This window comes from Penicillium cosmopolitanum, assembly GCF_028827165.1.
Source record: "Penicillium cosmopolitanum strain IBT 29677 chromosome Unknown utg000006l:49.0-5199605.0:1.0-5204138.0, whole genome shotgun sequence".
NCBI classification, from domain to species: Eukaryota; Fungi; Ascomycota; class Eurotiomycetes; order Eurotiales; family Aspergillaceae; genus Penicillium; species Penicillium cosmopolitanum.
Genome location: NW_026622676.1, coordinates 4,138,049 through 4,162,019, shown reverse-complemented (window position 1 = coordinate 4,162,019; position 23,971 = coordinate 4,138,049). Strand labels below are relative to the sequence as shown.

The 23,971-nt window shown below is 48.8% G+C and overlaps 11 protein-coding genes across 11 annotated transcripts; 3 read left to right on the top strand and 8 right to left on the bottom strand.

The window, feature by feature from the left end:
• Window positions 1-487: 487 nt before the first annotated feature.
• On the bottom strand, window positions 488-1,108 carry N7509_006085 (uncharacterized protein; the record flags this gene model as incomplete). The annotated part of the gene is made up of 1 exon (XM_056630722.1): window positions 488-1,108. One exon carries the CDS (start codon window positions 1,106-1,108, stop codon window positions 488-490), a length of 621 nt encoding a protein of 206 aa, XP_056490024.1.
• Window positions 1,109-1,240: 132 nt separating this feature from the next.
• On the bottom strand, window positions 1,241-2,243 carry N7509_006084 (uncharacterized protein; the record flags this gene model as incomplete). The annotated part of the gene is made up of 2 exons (XM_056630721.1): window positions 1,241-1,944; window positions 2,006-2,243. The coding sequence occupies 2 exons, from the start codon at window positions 2,241-2,243 to the stop codon at window positions 1,241-1,243; spliced, it is 942 nt and encodes a 313-aa protein (XP_056490023.1).
• A 688-nt stretch (window positions 2,244-2,931) lies between these two features.
• Window positions 2,932-3,943, bottom strand: N7509_006083 (uncharacterized protein; the record flags this gene model as incomplete). Its single annotated transcript, XM_056630720.1, has 2 exons — window positions 2,932-3,515; window positions 3,583-3,943. 2 exons carry the CDS (start codon window positions 3,941-3,943, stop codon window positions 2,932-2,934), a joined length of 945 nt encoding a protein of 314 aa, XP_056490022.1.
• A 390-nt stretch (window positions 3,944-4,333) lies between these two features.
• On the bottom strand, window positions 4,334-5,363 carry N7509_006082 (GILT family protein; the record flags this gene model as incomplete). Its single annotated transcript, XM_056630719.1, has 2 exons — window positions 4,334-4,838; window positions 4,933-5,363. Coding segments are annotated over 2 exons (936 nt in total), but the record flags the coding sequence as incomplete, so codon positions are not given.
• Window positions 5,364-9,487: 4,124 nt separating this feature from the next.
• On the top strand, window positions 9,488-11,474 carry N7509_006081 (hexokinase family protein; the record flags this gene model as incomplete). The annotated part of the gene is made up of 3 exons (XM_056630718.1): window positions 9,488-10,116; window positions 10,236-11,003; window positions 11,090-11,474. The coding sequence occupies 3 exons, from the start codon at window positions 9,488-9,490 to the stop codon at window positions 11,472-11,474; spliced, it is 1,782 nt and encodes a 593-aa protein (XP_056490020.1).
• Window positions 11,475-12,477: 1,003 nt separating this feature from the next.
• Window positions 12,478-12,905, bottom strand: N7509_006080 (uncharacterized protein; the record flags this gene model as incomplete). Its single annotated transcript, XM_056630717.1, has 2 exons — window positions 12,478-12,719; window positions 12,788-12,905. 2 exons carry the CDS (start codon window positions 12,903-12,905, stop codon window positions 12,478-12,480), a joined length of 360 nt encoding a protein of 119 aa, XP_056490019.1.
• Window positions 12,906-13,146: 241 nt separating this feature from the next.
• N7509_006079 (transcription initiation factor IIA subunit gamma) lies at window positions 13,147-13,639 on the top strand (the record flags this gene model as incomplete). Its single annotated transcript, XM_056630716.1, has 3 exons — window positions 13,147-13,190; window positions 13,250-13,397; window positions 13,493-13,639. The coding sequence occupies 3 exons, from the start codon at window positions 13,147-13,149 to the stop codon at window positions 13,637-13,639; spliced, it is 339 nt and encodes a 112-aa protein (XP_056490018.1).
• A 733-nt stretch (window positions 13,640-14,372) lies between these two features.
• On the top strand, window positions 14,373-15,311 carry N7509_006078 (uncharacterized protein; the record flags this gene model as incomplete). Its single annotated transcript, XM_056630715.1, has 1 exon — window positions 14,373-15,311. The coding sequence occupies one exon, from the start codon at window positions 14,373-14,375 to the stop codon at window positions 15,309-15,311; it is 939 nt and encodes a 312-aa protein (XP_056490017.1).
• Window positions 15,312-15,432: 121 nt separating this feature from the next.
• N7509_006077 (uncharacterized protein) lies at window positions 15,433-15,897 on the bottom strand (the record flags this gene model as incomplete). The annotated part of the gene is made up of 2 exons (XM_056630714.1): window positions 15,433-15,750; window positions 15,823-15,897. The coding sequence occupies 2 exons, from the start codon at window positions 15,895-15,897 to the stop codon at window positions 15,433-15,435; spliced, it is 393 nt and encodes a 130-aa protein (XP_056490016.1).
• Window positions 15,898-18,525: 2,628 nt separating this feature from the next.
• N7509_006076 (DUF323 domain protein) lies at window positions 18,526-21,371 on the bottom strand (the record flags this gene model as incomplete). The annotated part of the gene is made up of 8 exons (XM_056630713.1): window positions 18,526-18,598; window positions 18,650-18,731; window positions 18,787-19,013; window positions 19,065-19,633; window positions 19,664-19,965; window positions 20,024-20,239; window positions 20,302-20,981; window positions 21,073-21,371. The coding sequence occupies 8 exons, from the start codon at window positions 21,369-21,371 to the stop codon at window positions 18,526-18,528; spliced, it is 2,448 nt and encodes an 815-aa protein (XP_056490015.1).
• A 942-nt stretch (window positions 21,372-22,313) lies between these two features.
• On the bottom strand, window positions 22,314-23,941 carry N7509_006075 (uncharacterized protein; the record flags this gene model as incomplete). The annotated part of the gene is made up of 2 exons (XM_056630712.1): window positions 22,314-23,778; window positions 23,829-23,941. The coding sequence occupies 2 exons, from the start codon at window positions 23,939-23,941 to the stop codon at window positions 22,314-22,316; spliced, it is 1,578 nt and encodes a 525-aa protein (XP_056490014.1).
• Between the last annotated feature and the right edge of the window lie 30 nt (window positions 23,942-23,971).

The window sequence follows — 23,971 nt, the reverse complement described above, 5'->3', positions numbered from 1 at the left end:
TCTGAAAATGGCCATCCATCAAAAAGCGAACCGCATTGGGCAGTATCGATTTTGTCCAACATGCTGCGCTGTAAATAGGTTGCATGTTGGATAGGACCCCATCGATAAGAGTGAACTTTCAATTCCATCTCCAGGCTCTGCTACGTTTTCTATCGTCCAATACCCCACGGCCTGGGATGGAGCCTCTTAATACCAGGGACTCGGTTTCGACTTCCTCGAATTTCTGACTCGGGCTCAGACCATTTATTTTTCTACTATAGGCTTTAATGAGATACCAAAAAAAATAATTACATCAAGCCTTTTTGAATGTCAACTTTCCCATCTGCACTCCCTTCTACGCCGTCCAAGATTCGTTGAAACATAATTCCAGCATGAATAGTAAATTCTCCGTGTGGATTGATGACTAGATAGCCTCTCTAAATATGAGGGTATACAGAGCATTGAAACAACAACGGCAAATGCATGAAATGCCACCCACCATGGACCATTAAATGATATACACAAGTCTTTGATCACCAGATCGTTCAAAATCATCCCTTCTTCCGCCGCCCATAAGCTCTTCTCGCTCCTCGCCTGGATCCACCGTTCCGTGGTCCTCATCATTGGCGACGGCCCGGTTCTCTCTCTGTAACAAGATCCGCAACACGAGGGCCAGGATGGCGACGACAATCATGAAAAATGAGCAAGTTGCCATACCACGAACATACCACGGCCCGTCGGACTCAGGGTACAATCGTGTTCCGAGTAATGGTCCACACTGCCCGATGACATTCAAGATGGCGATGCTGGCTCCTTTACCTTCCTTTTCGACTCGGTTATCCATTGACCAGGTGATGATTAATGTGATTGCTGAGAAAAATCCCGCCGTAGCTGGAAATACACAAACATATCGGATGAATATACTCAGCCCTGGAGAGATGTGATCTTGGAAGTGACCCGTTATTGCGATGGCGAGGTACGCAGCGGAGGAGATGAGGGCGTGTGCGATGAGATAGGGGCTTCGTGTGCGTGCACGGTCCGAGGCGTAAGCTGTTAGGAGGACGACAACGAATGCCACGAGATATGGGGGCGCGGAACGCGCTTGGGCGTGAAGAGAGTCGTATCCCATACTGCTGGGGTCAGAGATTTATTTTGGTCGTGGATATGAGACAAGCTTACTCTTTGATAATAGTGGGGAGGAACACCGGCATGGAACTGAAGGCAACATTGCAGCTGAAAAACATAAACTGAACAAAAGAGATTAGTTTCGGCTTTGTGGAAAGCATGCACGAAATAGTAACTCACAGCAGCCATGTAAGCCTTGGGGTCGGTAAGTGTTTTCTTGATCTCCCCCCCAGTTAAACCGGTGCTGCTCCTGTGAATGCTGGGGCTCGGCCTTTTTCCCCTCGAGACGAAGTCGAGCAATGACTCGCTGTCGGCGGGTCAGGAAGCGAGCTCGACCTGGAGAGTCGGGTATGAGTATCCAAGCAAAAACAGCAGCGATAATACTGGGGAAGCCCTCAACCAAGAAGAGGATACGCCAGGGAGAAATGGCACCATTGCTGCTGATCTTAACGATGATCCAAGCCAAGGTACTCGCAAAAGAGGTTGCCAGAGGAGCCGCTGAAATAAAAAGCCCATTTCTAAATGCAAGTTCATCACGCTTGTAGAAAAGTGATAGGTAGAACGGAACACCAGGGCCAAAGGCCGCTTCCGTAATTCCGAGCAGAGCACGGAGGACGACAAGTCCCCAAAATGATGTAGCGAGACATTGAAATGAAGCCACGAGGCCCCACCCACAAACACAGACGGAGATATAGATATGTGGTGGTACCAGGCGGTACATGAGGGTCATCCATTCGAAGAGGATGTAAGTAATGTAGAATGCGGTAAGTAACCATTCATATTGCGAAGATGAGAGGTTCAAATCCTCTTGTAGGCCGGCAATTTTAGCGTTTCCGATATCTATTTCCGCCAGTCAGTATGATATAGATCGTCAATCTTCAAAAATCCAAGGCAAGCATACTTGAACGGTCCAGGAAAGCCAGCAAATAAAGTAGGGCCAAGAATGGGACCAGACGTCGATCAAATACCGAAACAACTTCTTTCTCTTCTTCCGGCGTGTATTTCGGACCATCCCCAGCTTGCCCTGCCTTTCCTTCTACATCCTCATCGGAATCGAATCGATTATCCTCATCTCCAGAAACAGGCTCGGTCGTCTCCGCATCATCTCCAAAATCCGTCTGTAATCGCAGGTTTCCCATGGGCGCTTTTCCCGACCTTGACGATGAGTAGTCATATCCATCTTGTTCTTGTTCTTCCAGATCATCGGAGACGGGCGTGTATCGTGAGTTCGAGGAGGAGGCGGAATCGTCGGATCGCACATTCCCGCGGCGGGAGGAGGAATGTGAAGAGAGCCCATTCTGGTCCGGTTATCGTAGGTAGCGATTCTTTCAGCAGGGTTTCCCCAGAATTATGATCTCCGCACCAGCTCCATCCATGGAGCTGCTCCTGGCCGAAAAAAAGATGTCGAATTGCCAGCTGACTTGACCTCGAGACCGCAAAATGTTACGTAATCCCGGCACGTGGAGATGCGACCAAAGTGGGTTAGCGCCGATCGACGCGCTCCCCGGCGGGTTTGCCGTTTTGTCTCATTGGAAGGCTGGTTTGTTACAGGGCTGAACTACGGGAAGTATACATCGGAGAATTTTAGGCCAAAGGGTCAGTGATGGGAACACAAAGTAACAATATGGCAAAGGAAAACCTTTTGGAATTGGTAGAAACTTCTTCTGTCTCTGCATAGCAGATTGAGTGAAAAAACAAAAAAAAAAAACAAAAAAAACAAACATGAAAATGCCTCCCAGGCATTGCTGATTCTCTGGATTCACCCGCCTGCGAGTAAAACACATCATACTCTCCCCTGCAACAGAGCACTCCCATAGTTGTATGTTTTCAATTTCCAGGGCGATACGAGTCAACGCCTCGGTTCCAGCGCCGGCGCTTGTGGGACCACCGAGAGTGGGCGTGGTTGCTGCCCTCCCGTTGTTCATAGTTTCTCTTGCAACCAGCAAGGTGCTCGGCATGTTCACGGCTTGCATCGGCGACATTTTCCACCTCAGATACCAGCGGATGATTGTCATAGCCCTCGGATCTCATATAACGAAGTAGATTCTCGGAGCTGTCCCGGAGGAAGCGAACATTGCTGAACTTGTCGGTTTTCTTGCTTGAAATACCAGACTTGTCTGCGTCGCCGAGATAGTAATCAGCTTTGGCAGTATGGTAGACTTGAACAAGGTTCTCCAGCAAAGCCTCCTTCCGGGGCGAGGGCTTTTTGCCATCTTTGAGTTCACATTCAGACTTCGGGCTCCGCATATCCTTGGAAGTGTCCTTAGAACTGTCCTTGTTGCTCATTTCAGATCGGCGGCCGACATTATCTCCTTGCTTGTCTTCTTGTTTGTCTTCTTGGTAGATGGTATCGCAAGACTCTCGGTCATTCTGGCTTTGATAAATGTAGGGGCTTTCAGTGTCTGTCGTAGCTATTGGGATTCGTTAAACTTTAGGCCAACTTGGAGGGGGTGAGGCATAGGTGCAAAAGGTACCGACCATTGTGCGTAATGGGATGGGCTGCTGCAAGGAAGGCATTCACGGTTGCCTCTTCCTCTTCGGCGGAGCTGCAAAGACCGAGGCCCATGTACTCGGCGAAGAAGAGCTCGAGCAGACCAATGTTCTGAAGAGGCAGGCCCTCTTCGTACATGCGGACCAGTGCCGTGTCGTAGATCGTCACCTCGCCATCATCCCAGCTCGAGGAGTGGCAGCAAATATGCTGCACCTGGCGATTGACTACATAGTAGAGGGCCGACGATTTGGTGTCGTCATCCAGAACTCGTGTGAGAAGAGGAGAGGGCTCGTTGATACCACTGTATTTGGCTCGCAATTCAGCCACCTTCCGATTGAGAGAGACCATTGTTGGCGAGGTTGCCGCGCGCTGTGTAGGGTCATAAAATAGTAGGTGAAGTGAACAGCTTCAAAAGGGGAATAGCGACGCGCGAAGACGTGGTTGGGTTGTGCAGGGAGGGGGAAAGGCGAAAGATGGCGTGGACGGGTCGATGGGTGGGAGTGGTTTGGCAACGGCAGACAACATGAGAGATACTAGCGAGGCCCATCTCGGAGATCAGGCAGCTTCCAATGCAAACCTTAGAACTAAATAAGTCAAGGGCTTGTAAGGTAAAACGAAAAGAGCATTTTCTTTAGTTTTCAAATTTGTTAAGAAGAGAAACCCCCGAATATAAATTATAAAATAATGCTAATCATTAACTGAGTCACTGTGTGGGTATCAATGGGCGTCGTGTCAATCCTAATTTTTCTCTTTGTAGAGTTTGTTGATTTCATCAACCAATACTTGTGGTTTACCACCCTCGCCGTTCTGGACACAATCCTTCCATTCACCATCGTCCTTAATGCACCAGACTTTGTCGTCCAGGCGAACCGTACAGCTTGTAGTGACGCCGAGTTCCTTGCTTCGTTGTACGTTCTGTCTTAGAAGAGCAATCCCGCTGAGCGATTCGCCGGGAGTGTCATCCTGTTGACTAGCGCACCGGTTCAACGCATCAAAATCAATACCGTGCTCCAAAGCGCACTGGTGAACGAAATCGCGTTCCGGTATACGAGGGAAATCATCAATCAAGCAGTTTGCGAAACCCAAGGATCGAATGACAGGAGTACGAGGGTACATTGCCGGGAGCAACGATTCGTCAGATGTAGGAGGGAAAGGAAGATTTGCAGCACAGAGTATGAGCATGTTGCCGATGCATTCGGTTGGGCCATGCTTGCATTCGATCTCTTCCGACGCGGGATTCCAGCTATACATGCGATGAATGAGTATCAGAAGCTCGCGTTTGGGGGGGGGGAGTTTGGGGGCCAGATGGGGCAAGAAGGCTCCGGATGTGCGCTTACTTCGCGATAAATGATAGTTGAAAGTCTACCTTGTCGCTGACTTGCTCCATAGTTGGCAAGATCAACTCCTTGAGACATTCTTGCGCATCAGGGCATTTGCTCATGATGTGAGCTTCCAGTGGGATCTTATGGGACTCGGGAGCATGCATGTTGGAGTTGAACGCATGGGCTTGCTCTTTGTGGTCCATGATGGTTTGTTTGGAAGAACCGGATGCATGGCATGGCGCGGGAAGGCGAAATTCAGATCCCTTCGTGACAAACAGATAGAAGCCAGCAAAAAAGACCAGAGCAATGAAAATGCGACGAAGCAGGGTGTTTTTCGGAGGTCTGTTTTGGCGTTGTTCTGCGGTAGCCCATCTCAGGCTGGGGACCTGCAAGGTCCTCGTTAGTATGGATAGGCAGTTTTTCCATATTGGAAGTCCCAGAGAGGACTGGTTTTCTTAGGATTGTCATTTTGTTTAGGATGAAGTGCGGAGAAGTTGTGATTCTTGGTCGGAGCCCCTTAGAAGGCGGGTTACGTAAGGCAGCTACTGTGGGCCCGCGGTCTCGGCCTGCTGATTGACATGTATACTCATAGTACGAGTATTTTGTTGTCAGATCTATACTATTCATTATACCTAAAGTACGATTAAGATATCATAGTATAGAAGGAATATTTTATTGAAATCCTGGATTGTATCCAGTAAGCCCCGAAGACGTATCAAATGCTCTTTGCTAGATTTGGGCCCCTTATATCCGCTCTAGCTTGCTGGTTGACCTCGGCCACCCCACCCTTCCGCTCCGCGATAGTATACTAATGGCCCAAACGTTGCAAAAACATAGGCCTGGAGGCAAAAAATGACAAGAGTGGGATTCGAACCCACGCCCCTTTCGAGACACGGAAATCTAATAGATCTCAGAGGATCAGGTAAACCTGAACCGTGCGCCTTAGACCGCTCGGCCATCTTGCCAGTGGTATATGACGTCAACTGATATATTGACAATATGAGTAAGAGTCTATGAAGAGTACCCATACCGTACAGTCTGGGCTAGTTAGCAGAGCCACAGTTAAACTTAACAGAGTGATTATGTAGTATGGAAGCTGAGGCCTGCCTGTGAAGCCTCCATAAAAAAGACACGATTGGCCCGAAATTCACAGACCCTCCAGCGCGCGAAGGATGAAGAAGAACAGGAGTTGTTCAGGATTCTATGGCCATACCAAGAGCCTGGGGGTATCTGAGATTCAACGGTGTATTCGTAAGGATATCCAGTTGCCGTCGACGAAAACCTGCTCCAAAGTTGCACGCTTCTGGGAGATGATATTTAGTACTATGTGATACTTCCATTGCCCATAGGGCCAATACAAACCTGACTGATGAGAATAGCTAGCCCACCCCTGGGCACAGAAGCTGCTCAGCGGTCCTCGTCCTGAGGAAGAGTGTTCTGCAATTTTCAATCCACATGGGTAGTGTGAGATCAAACTGACTTCCAAAAGCTTGATCAACAAAATACGAATGTGTAATATAGATCAGTTTTTCGAATATGATTTAATCTACCCAAGTAGCAAATCCCGTTCGCTTTTGCCCATCATCCAGTGTGTCATTCAGAAACTCTAGTAAACGTATTATACAAAGCCACTGTATAGCATTGGTTACACTGAGAAACCTAGAAGCGGACGAATTAATGCGCCGATAATCCCCTACACGGAATTCGTCCTCCTGATTACCTATAATCGAAAAAGACAAATGAACGTAAGCTCTCCTGATAACGTATCAAAACGCGAGCCTCATGGACATAGCTGACACGAGCTATTCTATGCTTATTTCGATCCGTGCGGAGCTTTGAACCATGGGGTCGATTCGTACTCGCGTAAGCCGCGCAAGCGGTTAAGGCTAGTTAGTGCCACCAAACATGTCACGCAATTCAAGCTGCGGGTAAACCGCCATGTGTCAGCTGCAAGGCAACCAGCCCACCTGACCAGCTTCAAGATAATCAGGGTGGACGGAGTACATATTCTCGGGTCTATTGTGGTTAAACAAATGACCGGGGAGAGAAGGAAGGAGAAGATAATTGCTGCCGATTAGTTCCGTGAACACTCGACTACCTCTGGTAGTTGGTGAATGCTGATAGGCGGCCATAAGCTTCCTATTCATGTCTCAGGCTGAGACGGGGTAGAGGATACCAATGGCAGATTCGCTTGTTAGTTTGTTCCCATAGGATACGGAGTTGATACGTGGGTTGAGTTTGACGAATTCCCGTCTCCCCTTGCTAAGATAGGCAATGTTAGTGAGGATTGATCAAGGTCAATTTTATCGTGTCCAGGCCCTTTGAGCCGAACGAGCCTATTATTACCCAATACCCAACCGGAGACGCTAAAACGCCTCGTGAGACTCAGCGGAGCCCCTCCACCTCTCCACCAGGATATCGACAAGGGCGTCAAATAGATACATCTCTTCCGCATGCCTGAACTCCGATTTCGGAGGCCCTTACCCAGATGTCGGTGCCCCAAGTTTTTAAAGTTCTCCAAATTCCCAAGAGCAAAAGCCGGATTTCAAATGCAAAATTTCCGATGGCGTTCCCGTTTAGCGCCGTCGGTGTGGCACCGCGTATTATGAGGCTCTCTTTTGTGCCTGCTTGTGCAGTTCTTGATGACGAGATGACGGGGCGACGGGGCGACGGGGCGACGGGATGACGGGGAGCAGGTGATAAGAGTCCGAACTTAGATCCTCTCCTCTGCTAAATCTTGAAACGAGAGGCTGGACCAGTCGCGTGGAAGCTGACATTTCTTTGGTGGCTGGCCAGCAAATGATCGAGACCCTGTTGATTCTGTTGACCCTACTGGCTTAGGGTGTGGGTTTGTGCCCGCCAATGTTAATTGGGGATGCACACGGTCATTCCCGGGTTGGGCCAGAAGAGCACCACCAACCACGGCAGTTGAACATAAAAAGAGAAAGGGGAAAAAAAAGAAAATATCGTAAATAGGAACTCGGCGAATGGCGCGATGAACGAGATAAACTTAGCACGTTTTCGTTGCCCCACACTTTTACTCTTTGCCGCATGGGCATGGGGCTTTTTGGCTCGCGACCGTGCGTAATTTATTTCCATTTTTCTCCGTAACGAGTGAGAGCCAAGCTGGCGCCTGAAGGCGAGATCAAGAAGTGATTGTAGCCGAGTTTTCTAACCGAGGACGAGGGGAAGAGCACAGCTCGTTCGGATGGCCCGGTAGGGTTACATAGTTCCCGTTTGGAAGAAGGGGAACGGCGGGGAGGAGGGGGATGGAGTGCCCAGGTGTGCGCGTGGAAACAGAGAGTGGAACTGTCTCCGACCGCGATCGTCAGACTAGCTTCACAAATTGGATATATCGTGGTGAATTCCCTAATACGAAATAGCCGCTAGAAGTTGTGATGAGTGGAGAGACAGGGAGAGTTTCAACGGTACCACTCACGAAAGAGGAAGAGAGGCGACGACGAGCATGAACAAATAGAAATGGAGATAGAAACAGAAATAGAAATAGGGAAAATAGGGTGGTATCGACTCGTGTCCTCCCCCCTCTCCCCGATGGTCGCATCTCCGCCAGCTCGTGCTTAAATCTCGGCAAGTCCATCGAATTTGATTGTGATTTGACTGTGATTTGATTTGATTCCGTGTTACCTACCCTTTTTTTCAATAAAGAGTCGCTTCAGAGGTCATCGTCTCAGCACCTACCATCTCGGTTGATATTACATAGAATCATCGATTCTCCAGGGACCATCGGGACCACAGGGGCAAAGGGGATCCACTCGCACTCTTTTCCGTTCAGTTCAAGCTGGAGACAAATCCTTAACAAACCATAAAACCGTAAATTGACAGAGAGCTCTTTCTCCCTGGCAAAACGGGGAAGAGTGGAGATCGGGCAGTCACTGGCAAGATATCCTCCAGTGAGGGTCCAGATATACTTACGGGAGTATACCATCGCCCTATATATACGCCAGTACCTGCCCAGGGAGCTCCAGGCTCCTCGGATCCCTGGCCGATCCCGGATCGTTGGCATCACATCTGGAACTTGAACTTGCCCCTTGATAGACCGGAATCCACAGTTACCTTCCAAGATTAGGTACGTATTTACGAGGGAAAAGAGAGAAAAAAAACATTCTATGACAGCTGAAGATCCTTCCCGGCATGATCGTCCCCTGTAATATTTTTTTTCTTTTTCTTTTCTTTTTCTTTTTCTGCTCTTTTCCCCCCTCCCCGCACCGCAGACCGCGTCACCATTTTGCAGTTTGCATTTTGAATTTGCATTTGCATTTTGCAAAGTGTTCACCCGGCCGACCCGTGAATTGCATTGCAACCTTACTAACGCTTTCTCTGCCCAGGTATTTTTAGCTTCCGCTTTCCCTGTCATCCCATCAGAGTCAAACGCAAGGGCAAACGTCGAACTTCCTAGATCATTTGTTGCCTAGGAAAACAACATCGCAGGACCTACCTTGATTTTCCCTTTTTATTTCTTTTCTTTCCCCTTTCATTTTGAGGGCTGTTCCCTTTTTTGGGTCTCTTTCACCATTCCTGGGTGGTTTAAATACCACCTAACATCTCCCCAATGGCGTCTGTTAATTCAATATCGTTCGAGAAGGATGAGGAGCATGACATCATGCACGACGATACCATCGAGGATGAAGAGCCAGAGGAGCCCAGTTCCGAGCTGGATCCATCTCAGAGAGAATACCTCGAGTACCATCAGCGACTAGATGATTTCCTTGGCCCCTTGTGTTTGGACGAGGCCGTCCTCTACAGGCTGGCGCGCCGCTTTTCCGATACATACCGCCATTTGGCCCTGACCTCAGACCAGCAATTCTTGCCGACCCCGGTGACTCAATTACCCACCGGCCAGGAAGCCGGTCGTTATTTGGCGATCGATGTAGGAGGTAGCAACCTCCGAGTCGCTTTTATCGAGCTACTAGGTGAGGTGGAGTCCGAGAGTCACCCCGCAGATGCCTCAGAGAGGTCGCGGAATACCATCCGCAAAGCTCAACGACAACGAGTGAAGCGGACCCTTGAGCGAGCATGGCCCATTCAAGAGCATTTAAAGATGGACAAGGCCGACGATTTATTTGACTGGATCGGAGATTGTATCGCGGAGGTGGTCGCGGAGAGTCTTACCTCGGATGACACCAAGAAGGATATCCCAGCCGAGCTCGACATGGGCATTACCTTCAGTTTCCCCATAATGTCAGTCTCCCTGCTTTTCGAAAAACATTTTATTTTATTCCTTATCTTTGGAGACCCCATGGGGTCGCATTTTGTCTAACTTCATAAATACGAGTTCAGCAACGCTAATTGATTGATAGGCAAGAATCCCTGGCGGAGGCTACATTGATGCCCATGGGTAAAGGATTTGCTATTACATCTAACCTCAACCTACGCAATATTCTATTAAACGGATACGAAAAGCACACGAGGAGGCCAGACGAGGATGAACCGTCTTCTAAACGTCGCAAGCTATTTGCTCTGCCCAAGCTGAAGATCCAAGCCATCACAAACGACACGGTTGCGACGCTGGCCTCACTCGCATATGCTGTCAAATCCCTGCCCAACAGCCGGGTCGCCATGGGCATCATCGTGGGAACGGGATGTAACGCAACCATCCCAATGAAACTCAGTTCGCTGCACGAATCCAAAGCAAAGAATGTCAACGCCATGAACGCAGAGGCCGTCGAAACAATCGTTAATACGGAATGGACCATTTCAGGCGCAGCGCCACCACTCCGGGAGCTGAACATCACGACCAAATGGGATGTCGAGCTGGACCGGGCCTGTGCGCGCCCGGGATTTCAGCCATTCGAGTATATGACTGGTGGACGGTACATTGGCGAACTGATTCGTTTGATCCTGTTCGACTACCTCACCGAAATAGCGGGCCTCTCCAGACGAATCCTCCCAGCAAATCTCATCCAGGAATACGCCCTGACTACTACCTATATCTCTGACCATGTCGCCCGTGCCCGATCGGATGTCGACCTCGCAAAGGAACTCAACAGCTCTCTCCCCCACCGGAGAGTAGTGACTGGCGCTGGGATGCCCGCACTGCAGGAGCCTTCCGTCGAATCGCTCGGACTGTTCAAAGACGATCGGCTGGCCTGATCGCTGCCGCGGTGATCGGCCTACTTGCATGCTGTCGCGAGATCGAGTTGAAGGAAGATAGCAATATCAATACCCCCGAAAATGCCGCGTCACCACAAAGTAACGGTGATGCCGCAGCACCTGACAGTATCGCAGATCCAGCCTCCAGTGCGCAACCGACCCATTCCCCAAACCCTGTCAGCAATAGCTTCCACGGCCACGTCGTCCCAGTCCTACAGCCAATTCCAGCCGATTGGCAATCTGGCCCGGAGGAGTTGGTGGTGGCATACACGGGCGGCATCATCCAGCACTACCCTCAGTTCAAAGAAATGTGCCAACAGCATATTGATCGACTGATCATGCGTACCGGTCCGCAGCGGGGCGGAAAGTCGGTTTTCTTGCGCGAGGCTTCCGATGGAGGAGTCATTGGAGCGGGCGTCTTGGCTGGCATGGTTTCTAGCAAATGAAACTTTTTACGACTTTAAGCACGCATCCGGGTTTTATTCTGAATCTGTTGATCTTATGTTTTTGGTGGAGTCTAGTGGTGGGAAAAGAATTAGGATGGGCCAATGTCCAGTTCAATCGGCTGTTTTCAGGAAGTACCATATAGAAATGGGATTTTTTTCTTTCTGTTGAGATTTTCATGCTACTTGTGATGCGCTGAGTTTGATATCACTAGAAGAAATTGAGAGATACAAGCCCTGAACACCCCAGGGGTATATTAACTCTCTTGTACCACCGCAGATATGAATGCGTCAACATGAACAACTAGAGATGGTCTCTAGTTAATTATTGATCGTGATTTCTTGATCCTGATTTCTGGTTTCCCGTGTTTCCATGTTGCCAGCGCTGCCATCTCGTATGTTTCAACGGTATATCCGAATCGAGTATGATTTGCAGCTGAGAGCCGATCACACCGGGCCAGGCCAATGTCTAGATCATCCTGGTATGTCTTGGAAATTGCGACGTTCGATGAGCCGCGCAATCGCTGCTGCGTCTGAATCCCTTGGCCACCTTGCCAAAAACACGCCAGCTCGAGGAAGATATATGTGCCAGCCGACCTAAGCGCCAGCATGATTGCGCGGCTCCAACGAAGGCGGCGTAATGAGGAATGCTAGCGCTCAAGAAAAGGGGAATATTCCATCATGACGAACATTTTCCGCTTGGCATCGGCAGATTCCCGGATACTTAGATCCCCCTAGATCCCCAGATTCGTAGCTCAAGCTTTACTCAGGATGAGGTAGGAGGAAAACGGTCGCATAGCCGGCAAGGTGATGCAAATTTTCGGCGAGTCATGGCATGGCAGACTCGGCCCCGGGGGCCGTGGGACCACAACATACCCCCGATTAACCTTAAAACGGGAAACAAGGCCGGGCAGAATCGTTTTCTCTGTCCGGATGTATATCGCTGACATGGTGCACAGCTTGTGTAATGAGTTTAGTAGTCGTTGCAATTCTAGCCATGGCACGCTCAGATCAGCCGGAACATGTTGTTTCGCACGCCACGTTTCATGGCACTTGGTTTGCCGTCTTCGTATTCTACTCCGGCAGCACCTCCTTCTCCAGACATTCGTTCCATTCTCTCTCGGAGCTCAGCATCGGCTTGGGCAATAGATTTCACTTGATTCGTGCTTTGGAGCTTGCTGGCGGGTTTCGACGGGGATTCGTTCGGATTGGTTTCGGCTTGGTTTTTGGAATTATCTGGAGTAAGACCTGCAGTTTTTTCTGAGTTCACGACATTCACCAAGCAATATAATCGCGTTTTAGGAGTCAATACCAACCTCTGGATGTTGTGGAGGGAGAGGCGGAAGATAAGGCTCGAATGGTAGGTTGACCATTGAGGCCAGCATAGATGGCCTCGTTCTTGAATACTAGGGTTGAAAGATTCCTCGCTAGCATCATGAATGAAATTGGAGGCGAAAGGGGAGGTGAAAAAGGACAAGGAACGAAGCTACTGTATTCTTTTTTGCTCACCTCAGGCGACTGACGTAAATTGTAGATAAGGCGGAAAGCGCAGGCGGTCTGGCCTTTGTCAAGGCACGTGATTCCATTGCGCCCATCCCCGCCATCGGCCGGGTCCAGCCAACGGACCGTTCGATACCATCTCAGTCGCTGTCAAGTCTGTCGCTATCCGTTTGAGATGTCGTCCGCCACGTCTTACTACGAGCTGTATCGCGGGAGCAGGTAGGGGGAAATCCTGGAATCTGCAAGCGGAAACTTAGAGCTGACCTGGACCTGTTTAGCCTCGGCCTCGCTCTCACCGATACTCTCGATGACCTGATCAACGATGGCCGTATCGAACCGCAGCTGGCGATGAAGATCCTATCGACATTTGACCGAGTAGTTACAGAGGTCCTGGCTGACCGCGTTCGGGCCAGGCTTACATTCAAGGTACAACACGGATCGACCCCCTTCGCGAAAGAGAGGCACACATTTCTACGAAGATATCTGATGGCTGACTATCCGCTTTTCCTTTCGTCTCTCAGGGCCACCTCGATACGTACCGATTCTGCGATGAAGTCTGGACCTTTTTGATCAAGGACGTGACCTTCAAGTTGGACAACCAGACCTCCGTCACCGCGGACAAGGTGAAGATTGTCAGCTGCAACAGCAAACGACCGGGCGAGGCATAGATGAATATTTGCGGCAACAAATTATTGGCGTTTTCTTCTTCCCGGCGGTTTAAAGGCGTTCTGCGAGCCCATTCTTTCATCCCGGGCCTTGCGATTTGATGGCGTTGATGGCTTCATTGTTGTTTTTGCCTGCCAGGCTTTTTTTACTTAAAAAAAAATTGTCAATATTACACCAGATACCAAATATGATTGAGGTTGCTTTATACAATGCTAGGCTTAGTGTCAACTTCGCTATGTAGACGTAGACTTGGACTTGGTAACGGGTGGTGCCTTTGGATTTCCGGACAGGCACCAGCGGTAGGTGACCTCATCTCTTATCGCGCCGATCTAACTTGGATCTCCAATTCCCTCGCGACAACCATTGCAATAAGTTTCTGGGCGGTGTTCTCCCCACCACAACTAAAATTCACGGCTCCAACAAGTTTTCTGAATGAGTCAAAATGTCCAGGAACTTGCCATGGATGGGAACTCATGACACCGTCGACTTTGATGGGCAGTCGCCCCACGAAAGCACGTCAAGCAAGAGCCGCTTTCCGACGACCATGTAGCCTCAGATAGCCCACCGTTGGGCGAGGTCAGGCAAGAAGCCTTCAAATCCTGTAGGTGATGTGAAAAATTCTGGCTTGGATGTGAAACTGACGTGGTTGCTGTCACACTAGCACAACCTCACATGTCTCTCACCGAACGCGACCTTTCTGATGGGTATGGCAATATGAATGAATGCGCGTGAAAAATGAGATACAGGATCGCTGACCTCAAGTTCTTCAGCTCCTCTACCGAACAATCGAAATGCATAAATATCCTCAAGGGCGAGCCTTCCCCCGATTCAAATGTCTTAAATCGGCATACTAATCCTCTTGGGTATGCTCCAGGAAGGATAACTGCGGATGGCATTGATCGTCCAACAGATGGCCGAACGGCTATGCCGAAAGAACTACAAATCAAAAAGAATGCAGAGGCACTTGCGACTCGCCAGCAAGCTGCATTTCAACCAATGGATGTCAAGGATGAGGAGAAATATGAGAGTGATGAAGACGACGTGAATCTATTTGCCGGAACACATTTTCACCAGTTGATCACAACCAAAAAGAGTATATGGTCTCTTACTGGAGTATTCGGAATGAAAATCAAATCCTCCACTAGAGCAGCAGCAGGATTTGGACCGCCAGCTTCGTTGACTCTGAATCGAGGCAGAACTGCGATCTCTCAGCCTCATCCGCTACAAGAGACAATGAGAAGTCACGAGTCTAGTGGTGCCGTGACGGAATCATCAGATGAAGATGACCTTGATGGGCCAGCTTATCGAGGCCCTGCATCTACAATGGCAGCTGAGACCAAAAGGGCAGAAGCAAAGAGGGAAACATCTCGGATACAAAGGACTACAAGCTCTAAGAAAGATACGCAGACGGATGCCACAAGGACCACGGTGGAAAAACGAAAGCTGTCGCCGGTCCAGCAGAGCAAAAAACCGACTTTGGGTTTCAAGTCAAGAATGCAATCGTTGTTTGATGACCTTGATGAGCTGCCAGAGCCACCAGAATCAAATACGTCTATATCTGACAAGAAAAAGGGTCACTCCTCTGCGAGCAAGACACCCGAGAGAAGTCCCGCTGAAAACAATCTGGGGTCCAAAAAATCCCGCTCACATAACGTTCCGACATTTCTGTTGTGAATATTGAATCCTCAACATCTCATTATTTTCCTTCTCTCTATTTTTGTTGATAAATTGGGGTTGAAATCGATTTGAGGTAGTCCCCCAACAGGAGAATTGGTTTAAAACGCGTGCCTATATTTCAAGGCACGTCAACCTTGGTCGTTTTGAACCATCGCGATGGCTTTATGCGGTCTCGGAGGCGAGCGGCATGAGCTTGATGCTCATCCGTCGAACGTGGCTCTGGATCTTCCCCTTGGGGGACATCTGACAGGCGACTGTCTCGATCGTCGTCTCGGTCTTCTCGATCGTTGCTTCGTGGCTGTCCTGAGACGTCAATGTGCTGTAGTTCCTTGGTCAGAATTGGGCGTTCGCCTTGAGCCTGGCTGGGCGAGAGAACTGACTCGGCATCCGAGAAGCAGGCAGGCAGTTCTTCCTTCCGGAAGTTGGTAGGGGGTCCCTGTATGACATTATTTTTTGTTAGTCATCCCTTCTGCAAGAAGCACCGCTTTAGTGGAACGAGAAAACTGACAATTTCAAGCACTCGCGGCTTTTCACGTCTGAATGGTGCTTTGATGCACCGAAAGATCTGTCGAAAACATTCCATACTGGATAGTGGGTGGTTGTTGATTCAAGATCGAGCGACCTCGAGGAGTTTATGAAGATCGCCGTCAATTGTCGGTGGCAGCTCAGGACAAAGGCTTATTTTTCAAAGCCTGGGCGTTTGTTATATCAAAAAAAAAATAAAGGCGAAAAGCAACGCTTCGGCTGGTGGAATGATCAATGCTAAACAACGAGAGACAAAATACGAAACGAGAGACTGGTGGCGAGAGGATGCCGAAACAAGGAACGATAAAGAAAGGACGCCGAAAGCTGCAGTCGCTCTATGTCATTGATGCGCTGTGAAAGAAGAGAGTGAACAAACGAGGCTGCACCGGGGTACATATACAATGCGGCAATGTTGAGCCAAGTTCCAGGCACTCAATGCAGTATGCAAATCTATACCACCCACGGCTTGACAAGGACAAAATGATCCACCGCCCCGCCCATGCAGGTTGAACTAGGCGACAGTCGGCCACTCCTGTGGCATGGGACAGGACCACACAGTGACAGGTTCGGCAAGATTCACCCGTAAATCCCTTTCATGGGTCTGTGACACATTCCAGCCTGGCAGTCCTGCCCTGTCCCTGGCGGCAGCTGCGGGCTAGCATTTCCCACGGCCTAGGATTGGCGACTCAAAGAACAACGAACCGAGCTCCCGGGTCAGCGTATATGACTTCAATTCGCAGCATGCAGGACAGGTCCATGAACACTAAGTTTGACTTCTGTGATAAGCCACATCAACTCCAAGGTTTGATCTTGCCTGGAAATACGGAGTGTATGGACATGCCTATTTTATTACCTACAGGCAGCAAGGCCATTATGACCTGCAGCCTGCAGGGAATAGCTATGCGTCAGAAACCCGTGCATGATAGGCACTCGAAGATCGAAGTGGAGAGAGAGAGTGGGGAGGCCCCCCGAAACAGGCAAAGGGAGGGTCGCAAAAGGCGCACCTCGTGTGCCAATGGCTCTCTGCTTCATTCTTGGCCTTTTGCGGTCGGTGGGAGCCCGTATATTGGTTAAGGTTTGTTGTTAGCGCAGGTCATTTCGGGACAGGACATGGGCCGTTTGTTGGATCGGTTATGTGCATTAGAAGGCAATAATCAAATACCGGCAGGAAGGCCATGCTTTGAGAATTTGTGATAAAGAATGAAGTTATTACTAGAAAGATGTAAGTATCATTTTGACTTCTCGTAGTTCTACTCCTTCAAGTTGCTAGGTACCCCATCAAAACAGTAAATTTCCAGGATCTCTGGCTCGTAACGACGATCTCGCTGGATACGCAAGAGATCGCGGATCTCCCTAGCCCGATGTCGATCAATCATAGGCTCGTCACTGACAGGGGATCGTTCAATGAATAACAGTGACACCTTTTGAGTAAAGTATGTGTTGTATCATCGCCACAGCTCAGTTTATGGACGGACAATTCTCAGACTTGAAGCATCTTTGTCTATACCCATGGACTCATTTCAATTGCTTCATAAAGCCAGTCTTTGTTTGCCAAATCATGTTAATTAGCTACAAGGGAATCCTCATAATTCCAGGATATGAATTCCTATTATCCCATGTGATTCTCCTGACTGGAACTTCTTTATTGGTTATTCCTTTCTCTTCTCGTCTCCGGTGCTATCGGCAAGCCGCAACCTTGTTTCTGGCCATTGTTGCCACATAAATCGATTAGAAAAAGGTTGAAAGTGATAGTCCTTGCGGAATACTATACCAAACAAGGAACCTTTTGCGTATTTTATTTTGCGCCTCCCCTTGCGTCGGAGCAATGCCGGCTCAACGAACACCTCACAAAGACAATTTCGGTCGGCCGCCGAGCTAAGATCTCGATGTAGAGGCACATTCCATGATTTTGCTCTCCAGAGAAGCGATATTATGAGAAGTGGAAAGTTCCGAAAACGGCCTAATGAGTTTTTTACAACATAAGTGCCTCGAGGGTCCTTCCTTGGAGGCGTTTCAAGATGGCCGGCACAACCCCTTCCCAGCCTTATCCTAGCCCGGAACGAAAGACAGGGATCAGCACCGTCGTCATCCTCGCGGGTACGACTCTCTCCAGTACTGTAAACCATGGATTGATGATTAAAATAGTCTCCGATAGTTCGATAATCTTATTTTCCAACTAGCAACGCGTTCACTAAGTTCAGTAGTGAGCTGGTAACCAACTCTATCTCAAGATTTCCCCCCGGTAACGCGTTCTCGGGAGAATAGGCAGATCGTGCGACCAGTAACACTACAGTACTGCAAAATTGGAGAAATTGATTAGAAATCGAAGTAACTGGCATGTGTAATGGGGAATAATGCAAGGCCTATTAACTATGCTGGCGCGATTTGTCCCGAGTAACTGGATCCCTTCCCTGCATTCTTCCCCTTCATTCATAGAAGGTTCCACACTTTCGTTCTAGGGATTGCTGGATTTGGTTATTCCTTGCTCTGCTTGGGCCCATTTCTGGGGCTGGGCAACTACGGGCGGATTTATCGATCTTCTGCGCTGGGTTTAGTGGTCAACATCACAGCGATTACTGGAGCTCTATGTACAAGGCGGAGCGAGAGTTAACCAAAAAAGCCCGAGTGATTTTTGAGCTTGGTATGATGATAACTGTCTACGATAAAGTCATTGGACTCTATCTATTTACACATTGCAGTCCCGCACAAGACGTGCTCCAGCCCACGCGTATAGATAATTGTGTTGGTACCAGTTGACGCTAAAGGATCATTTAGTTGAGTTTTGTTCGAGGAATTCGGAGGTCACTCACAAGGTGTTTCGCCCAGCAATTCGAGGAAGAGTGGCCCATGATCCGCCCTGGATGATGTGGTGCTTTCCATCAAAAAAGTCCGCTATAGCTAAATTAGCAAAGACTCGTTCCAGAAATGGAAAAAAAATATTCCTCACATGTATATCCCGGATATATTTCCATGGAACTGAAGCCTTCGTGTGGCGCCAATGGCGTACTTGTCCACTCCCACACCCCTCCAAACTCACTCTGACCAGCTAGTTGATCTCCGTTCGGTGTAACTGGGACGGGATGCCAGTTTCTGAAGCCCACATTGCAGCCGCTAAGATTGCGGAAGGTGCAAGGCTCTTCGGGTATGGATTTCTGGGTTCCATTGACTCCGTTGCTGTGGCTCTATGTTAGTTAATCTATCAACCGTGGAAGTGATTTTACTGACCTATGGCCGTTGGCACAGTGCAGAGAAGTGTTTCCGCGTAGCTTCTCAGAATACATGTAAATGCTTCTGGTTTCCTCGAACGTGGGAATTCGACACCCCATCCATTTAGCGTAGTGTGCGAATTCGTCATAAGAGGCAATCAATGGCCAATCTTGAGCATGTTCGAGGGGAACGGGCCCGAAGACAGTACGCACAGCGATTTCCTCCGATTGGATTTGGTTTGCACCAGAACTTCCCCCAGAGTGTGAGGTGTGTATTCCACGAGAGACCGGATATTCCTTTTCTGAACAAGTGTGCACCCAGGAAGCTGGTAAGGTTTGAAGACGCAGAGCTTGTATGTACTGCGCATATTCACCATTGGTGATAGGTCGAGCTTGAGCTTCAAAAGAGTGCACCGAAGTGATCCTCTGTGGCTTCTCGTTGTCCCATCCAAAAGAGTCTTTCGGCAGCATCACATGATCAGAGTCGTCGAGACCAATTGTCAAGGTTTGCTTTGGTATATGGAACCACTGGTTCGGCTTCGCGTTCTTTTTTTGCGTCTTCGGCGATTTGTGCAAAGTTCGGGGTATCTACCCCGGTGGGCGGCAGGGCCCTGTCACTCTGAAGCAGCATGTAGAGGAAAGTCTCCAAATGCATCGCTTCATGCTCAAATCCAATCCAGAGCGCTTCAGCGACACTGCGATCCAGGTTTGTTCCATTTTGGAGGAGAGAACGTGCCCGGTTGCGAACCCGTTCTTGATATCCCAAGATATCATGCAGAGGGGGCCATTCATCGGGAATCTCGCTGTGAGAATGGCATTGTCCGGGTCTTCGACATCAGGGTCAATCCCTCGTTCGAATATTTGCTGGAAATATTTGGGATTTGTGGGTTTACTTCGCAAAGCACGAGTGAGGTGAATGTCTGTATCATACTAAGGTCAGTAGCAAGAATAAGACTTCTTTGGTATTTGCAGACGAACCGAAGAATGTTGGAATATGGCCAAGATAGAAAATCAGCGCGTTTCGAAGTTTGATAGGCTGTGATAGAAGATCTTCTCGGGGGATCATAGTTTTTGTAGCTATATCCCATGCAGTCCAAAGTGACTGGAAATCTTTCACACTAGGCACTGGATGCGATGCATATTGCATTGGCCGAACCGGTCTGTCCAGAGTAGCAGGCGACAAAAGATGGATATCTGCGGGTTTGTGTCAATCAATTAAATCAATCAAACAATGTGGAAGATCAGGTGGGCCGTACGATAGTTGTTGTCGAAGTTCCCAAACTCGACCTGGGATATCAATCTCGAGTCTCGACATAGCTCATCAAGCTCGTTGCGGTCATACTTGTAAGCTTCTTCAAAGAGTAGCTTATCGCCCTTCCGAATTGTAGTGTCTTTGATAGTGACATCGACGACTGGAGAGTAGCATGCTTGATGCCTTCCTTTATGCTCATCATATTCTGTCAGTATCTCCCATTCTCCAGGCTTGAACGCCTCATAGCCCAGGACTGCATTGGCGTGTAATAGACCGTTCTCATAGAACTTCCGGGTAACACCTTCAGAGTCATTGTAGGCCTTGAATACCCTTTCTGGGATTTTACAAGCGTCCAAGCCTATCAATAGAAAGTCGGATGGTTTCAGAACCTTTGACCAGCCACCCAGAAAGTCTGCCGCGGCCGCTCGAGGAAAGTTTCCAAGGGAGGACCCCATTGACAAGACGACAGTTGGCCGCGTAGAATTTTCAGGTATTTGAAGCCAAGTGAGAGCATCGTCGTAGGTGCCATGAAGGCCATGAAGTTCAACGTATGTAAAGCTTTCTGGTGTGATCTCCGCGAAGGTTCGCTGCAGTTCCATCAAGGACAAATCCAATGCGTAGTAGTCGACCCGCTTCTCAACCCGCTCACACTCCCGAAGAATTATTTCGACTTTCCGCAGATTTCTAAAACAGTGTGTTAGAAATGTGTGAGGCGCAAGGATCCCATCGTGAGTAGTTTTCTGGGCCACGGATCCGGAGTGCAAGGACAACACACCCACTACCTAGTTCAACTAGCTGTGCATTCTCCGGTATCCGTTCCACAATTCGCTTTGCATGTGCTTTCAGAACGTCGATCTCGGCGTTGGTGAGGTAGTATTCGTCCAGGTAGGTGATCTTCTCGAAGAGTTTGAGTCCCTTGGTGTCGTAAAGGAGGAGGGTAGGGAATGTGGGCGGTTTTCCATCTGCAGGATTCAAACTATTGATCAAGTCATCCTCTAGAGAAAAGTTGATATTATCTTGGTGAATGTTGACAATATCGACCGTGTCAATATTGTAGAGTGCTGATGGAGACATCTTGCTGTGGTGGTGCGGGGAAAGCAAAGGGGGAGGCTGAAAAGCACAGGGAGACGTGAGAAAATGGAAGTAGCAAGGATTGATGAGGTATCATACGACGAGGGGAGGTGTCATGGTTTTAAGGAAGGGCCAGAGATCCTGGTGCTAGGGTACCTCGGACCCTGCTTATAGAAGCTCAAACTCTATGACGAAACATCACCAAAGGGGAAGAACGGGCCCAGACACGGGAACGGTGGGAAAGGGCAAACTGGGCAAGGGAAAAAATAAAGAAAATGGCCAGATACACTTTCTGTATCAAGCTAGCTGAGCTGAGCTTCATCAGCGAAAACCCCGATTTGGCCCGCGAGACCGGTTTTGGCTTATAGAGCATGTTTGCACCTGCAACCCCGCAAGTCTAGATCACCGACCAGCCATAATATCGCGCGCATTTGTATTATCAGATCCAGTGGTTGACTCACCCGCAGGCTGCAGTCTGACGTCGAGAGATCCCACTTTCTGTTTGCAGTACTCTCGATGCACCAGTCGCGGCTCGTTGCGGCATGAAGATGTGGGGAGCACGACGCGCTGAGGTCATAGCGGGATTTGCACTGTTTGCACCTGTTGCACTCCAAGTAACTATATTTGTTCCTAGACTATTGCGGTACAGCCTTTGCAGATGTGGATAAATGATTATTATAATGTCCGAACGGGCTGGAATTTTTATTTCACCCCTATGTTTCCTTAGTAATAATTAATTTATGAGGTACCGAAGTTGAGTTATTTTACAGCCGACGGGGGTCCAAGTGCCAAGACTCCAGTGGAATGCAGGCTTAATACAAGTAGTTTCGATTCTGAAAATAGTACCTTTCCGTCTTTGATATATACTAGTACCAAGCTTTCTTATACGGCGCATTTAATTTCCACACAGACTCTGTCCGAAGAAAAACTTGAAATCTTCCAATGTTAGACAGTCCTTGACCCGTTCCAAATTTCGAACTCAGACCTCTGGACTCTTCTCCACATCTTCGACATGGTTGGAAAGAGCCTGGCCTGATTTATCCAAGAAATTTTGGCTCGGTTGATGGTCCTGAATTCGAGGGGAAGCATTCCAATGGCACCTCGGGTGATTGGATCACCGCCCGTGAAGATTTTGTCGACTTGCTCAAGCTCGAGCCCTTTCGTCTCGGGGTAAAAGAAAAACAAAACAAAAATGAACACAAAGTTCAAGACTGCGAAAATGATGTACGTTCGCCAGCCTATATTTGCCATGGCAACCGGTGAAATCATCACCACCAGAAAGTTGAACATCCACTTCGACAGAACAGAGATAGCTGAACCTTTAGAGCGAAGACGCAGTGTAGAAATTTCCGAGGGGTATAGGAAGGGGGTGGCCATCCATCCGCCCGTTGCATAGAAGATATTAAAAAGGAATATGGAAAGAATCGCGAAAACACCTGCTGTAAAGTTGGCGGGACCGAAGCTCAGCGATACTGTAAGCATTATCATCATACACATCATGCCAACGGTGCCATAAATGAGTAGCGACTTTCTTCCAAATCGATCGATCAGCCAGATAGGCACAAACGAAGAAATGAAATAAGTAGTCGAGTTGACTCCGGAAAGCAGCAAAGCCAAAAAGTGACCCGTGCCGATTTGTAGAAAAACGTTACTCATGTAGTAAGTGATCAAGTTGATCCCGCCCATTTCTTCCATCAGTTGTATTCCAAAGCAGAGGCAGATACGTCGGAAATTTTGTAGCTCGCCCCCAGTGAAAAGCTCTCGAAAGCTGAATTCCCCACCAATATGAGTTTCATAGTCAATTGCTTGTCGAATGGTGTTGTGCATTGCAAGGATGGATTCGTCGTCGGTGCGGATATCTTCACCAGCGAGTGCAGCCAGAACCTGTTTAGCCTCGTCATCTCGATTTTTCAATGCTAACCAACGAGGGGATTCTGGCATAAAAAACGCAACTCCTGACATGGCTAAAGCAAATATGGCTGGTACGGCAAGTGGAAGTCTCCATTGTACCGTAGACGTGGCATATGACAGGCCGAAGTCTAGCCAGTATGAGATCCAGACACCTCCAATTGCCATGATTCCCTCACATGTCACCACTCTACCCCGATTCTTGGCAGGGCAGGTTTCCGATTGATATGTGCCAAGGGTACTGGTATTCATTCCGTTTCCCAGACCGGCTACTATTCTTCCGACAATAAACTGGGCTCGAGAAAAGGATGAAGCTTGAATCACTGTTCCAATAATCACGATGACACCACCAATAACCAGGGACATCCGCCGACCAAGATTGTCCCCCCAAAAGATAATTGTGATGGATCCAAACATGCAGCCCACCTCATAGAGACTGACCATCAGGCCAGTTACTGTTGGGTTCGGATTATCAAAGACCTGTGCAAATGTATTTCCAGAGCTATAAGTTATTAGCCATCTACCATGGCACAGAAAGACAGGCATGCTCACTATCCAACAACTCCGCCCATGACACCTTGGTCATATCCCAATAGCAGAAACCCACATCCACAGCAAAATCCTATAGCGGCAATAAGAGAGCTTCCTCGAAGCCCTAAATACATGCTGTATATACGTGCGTGTCGCTGTGTTTG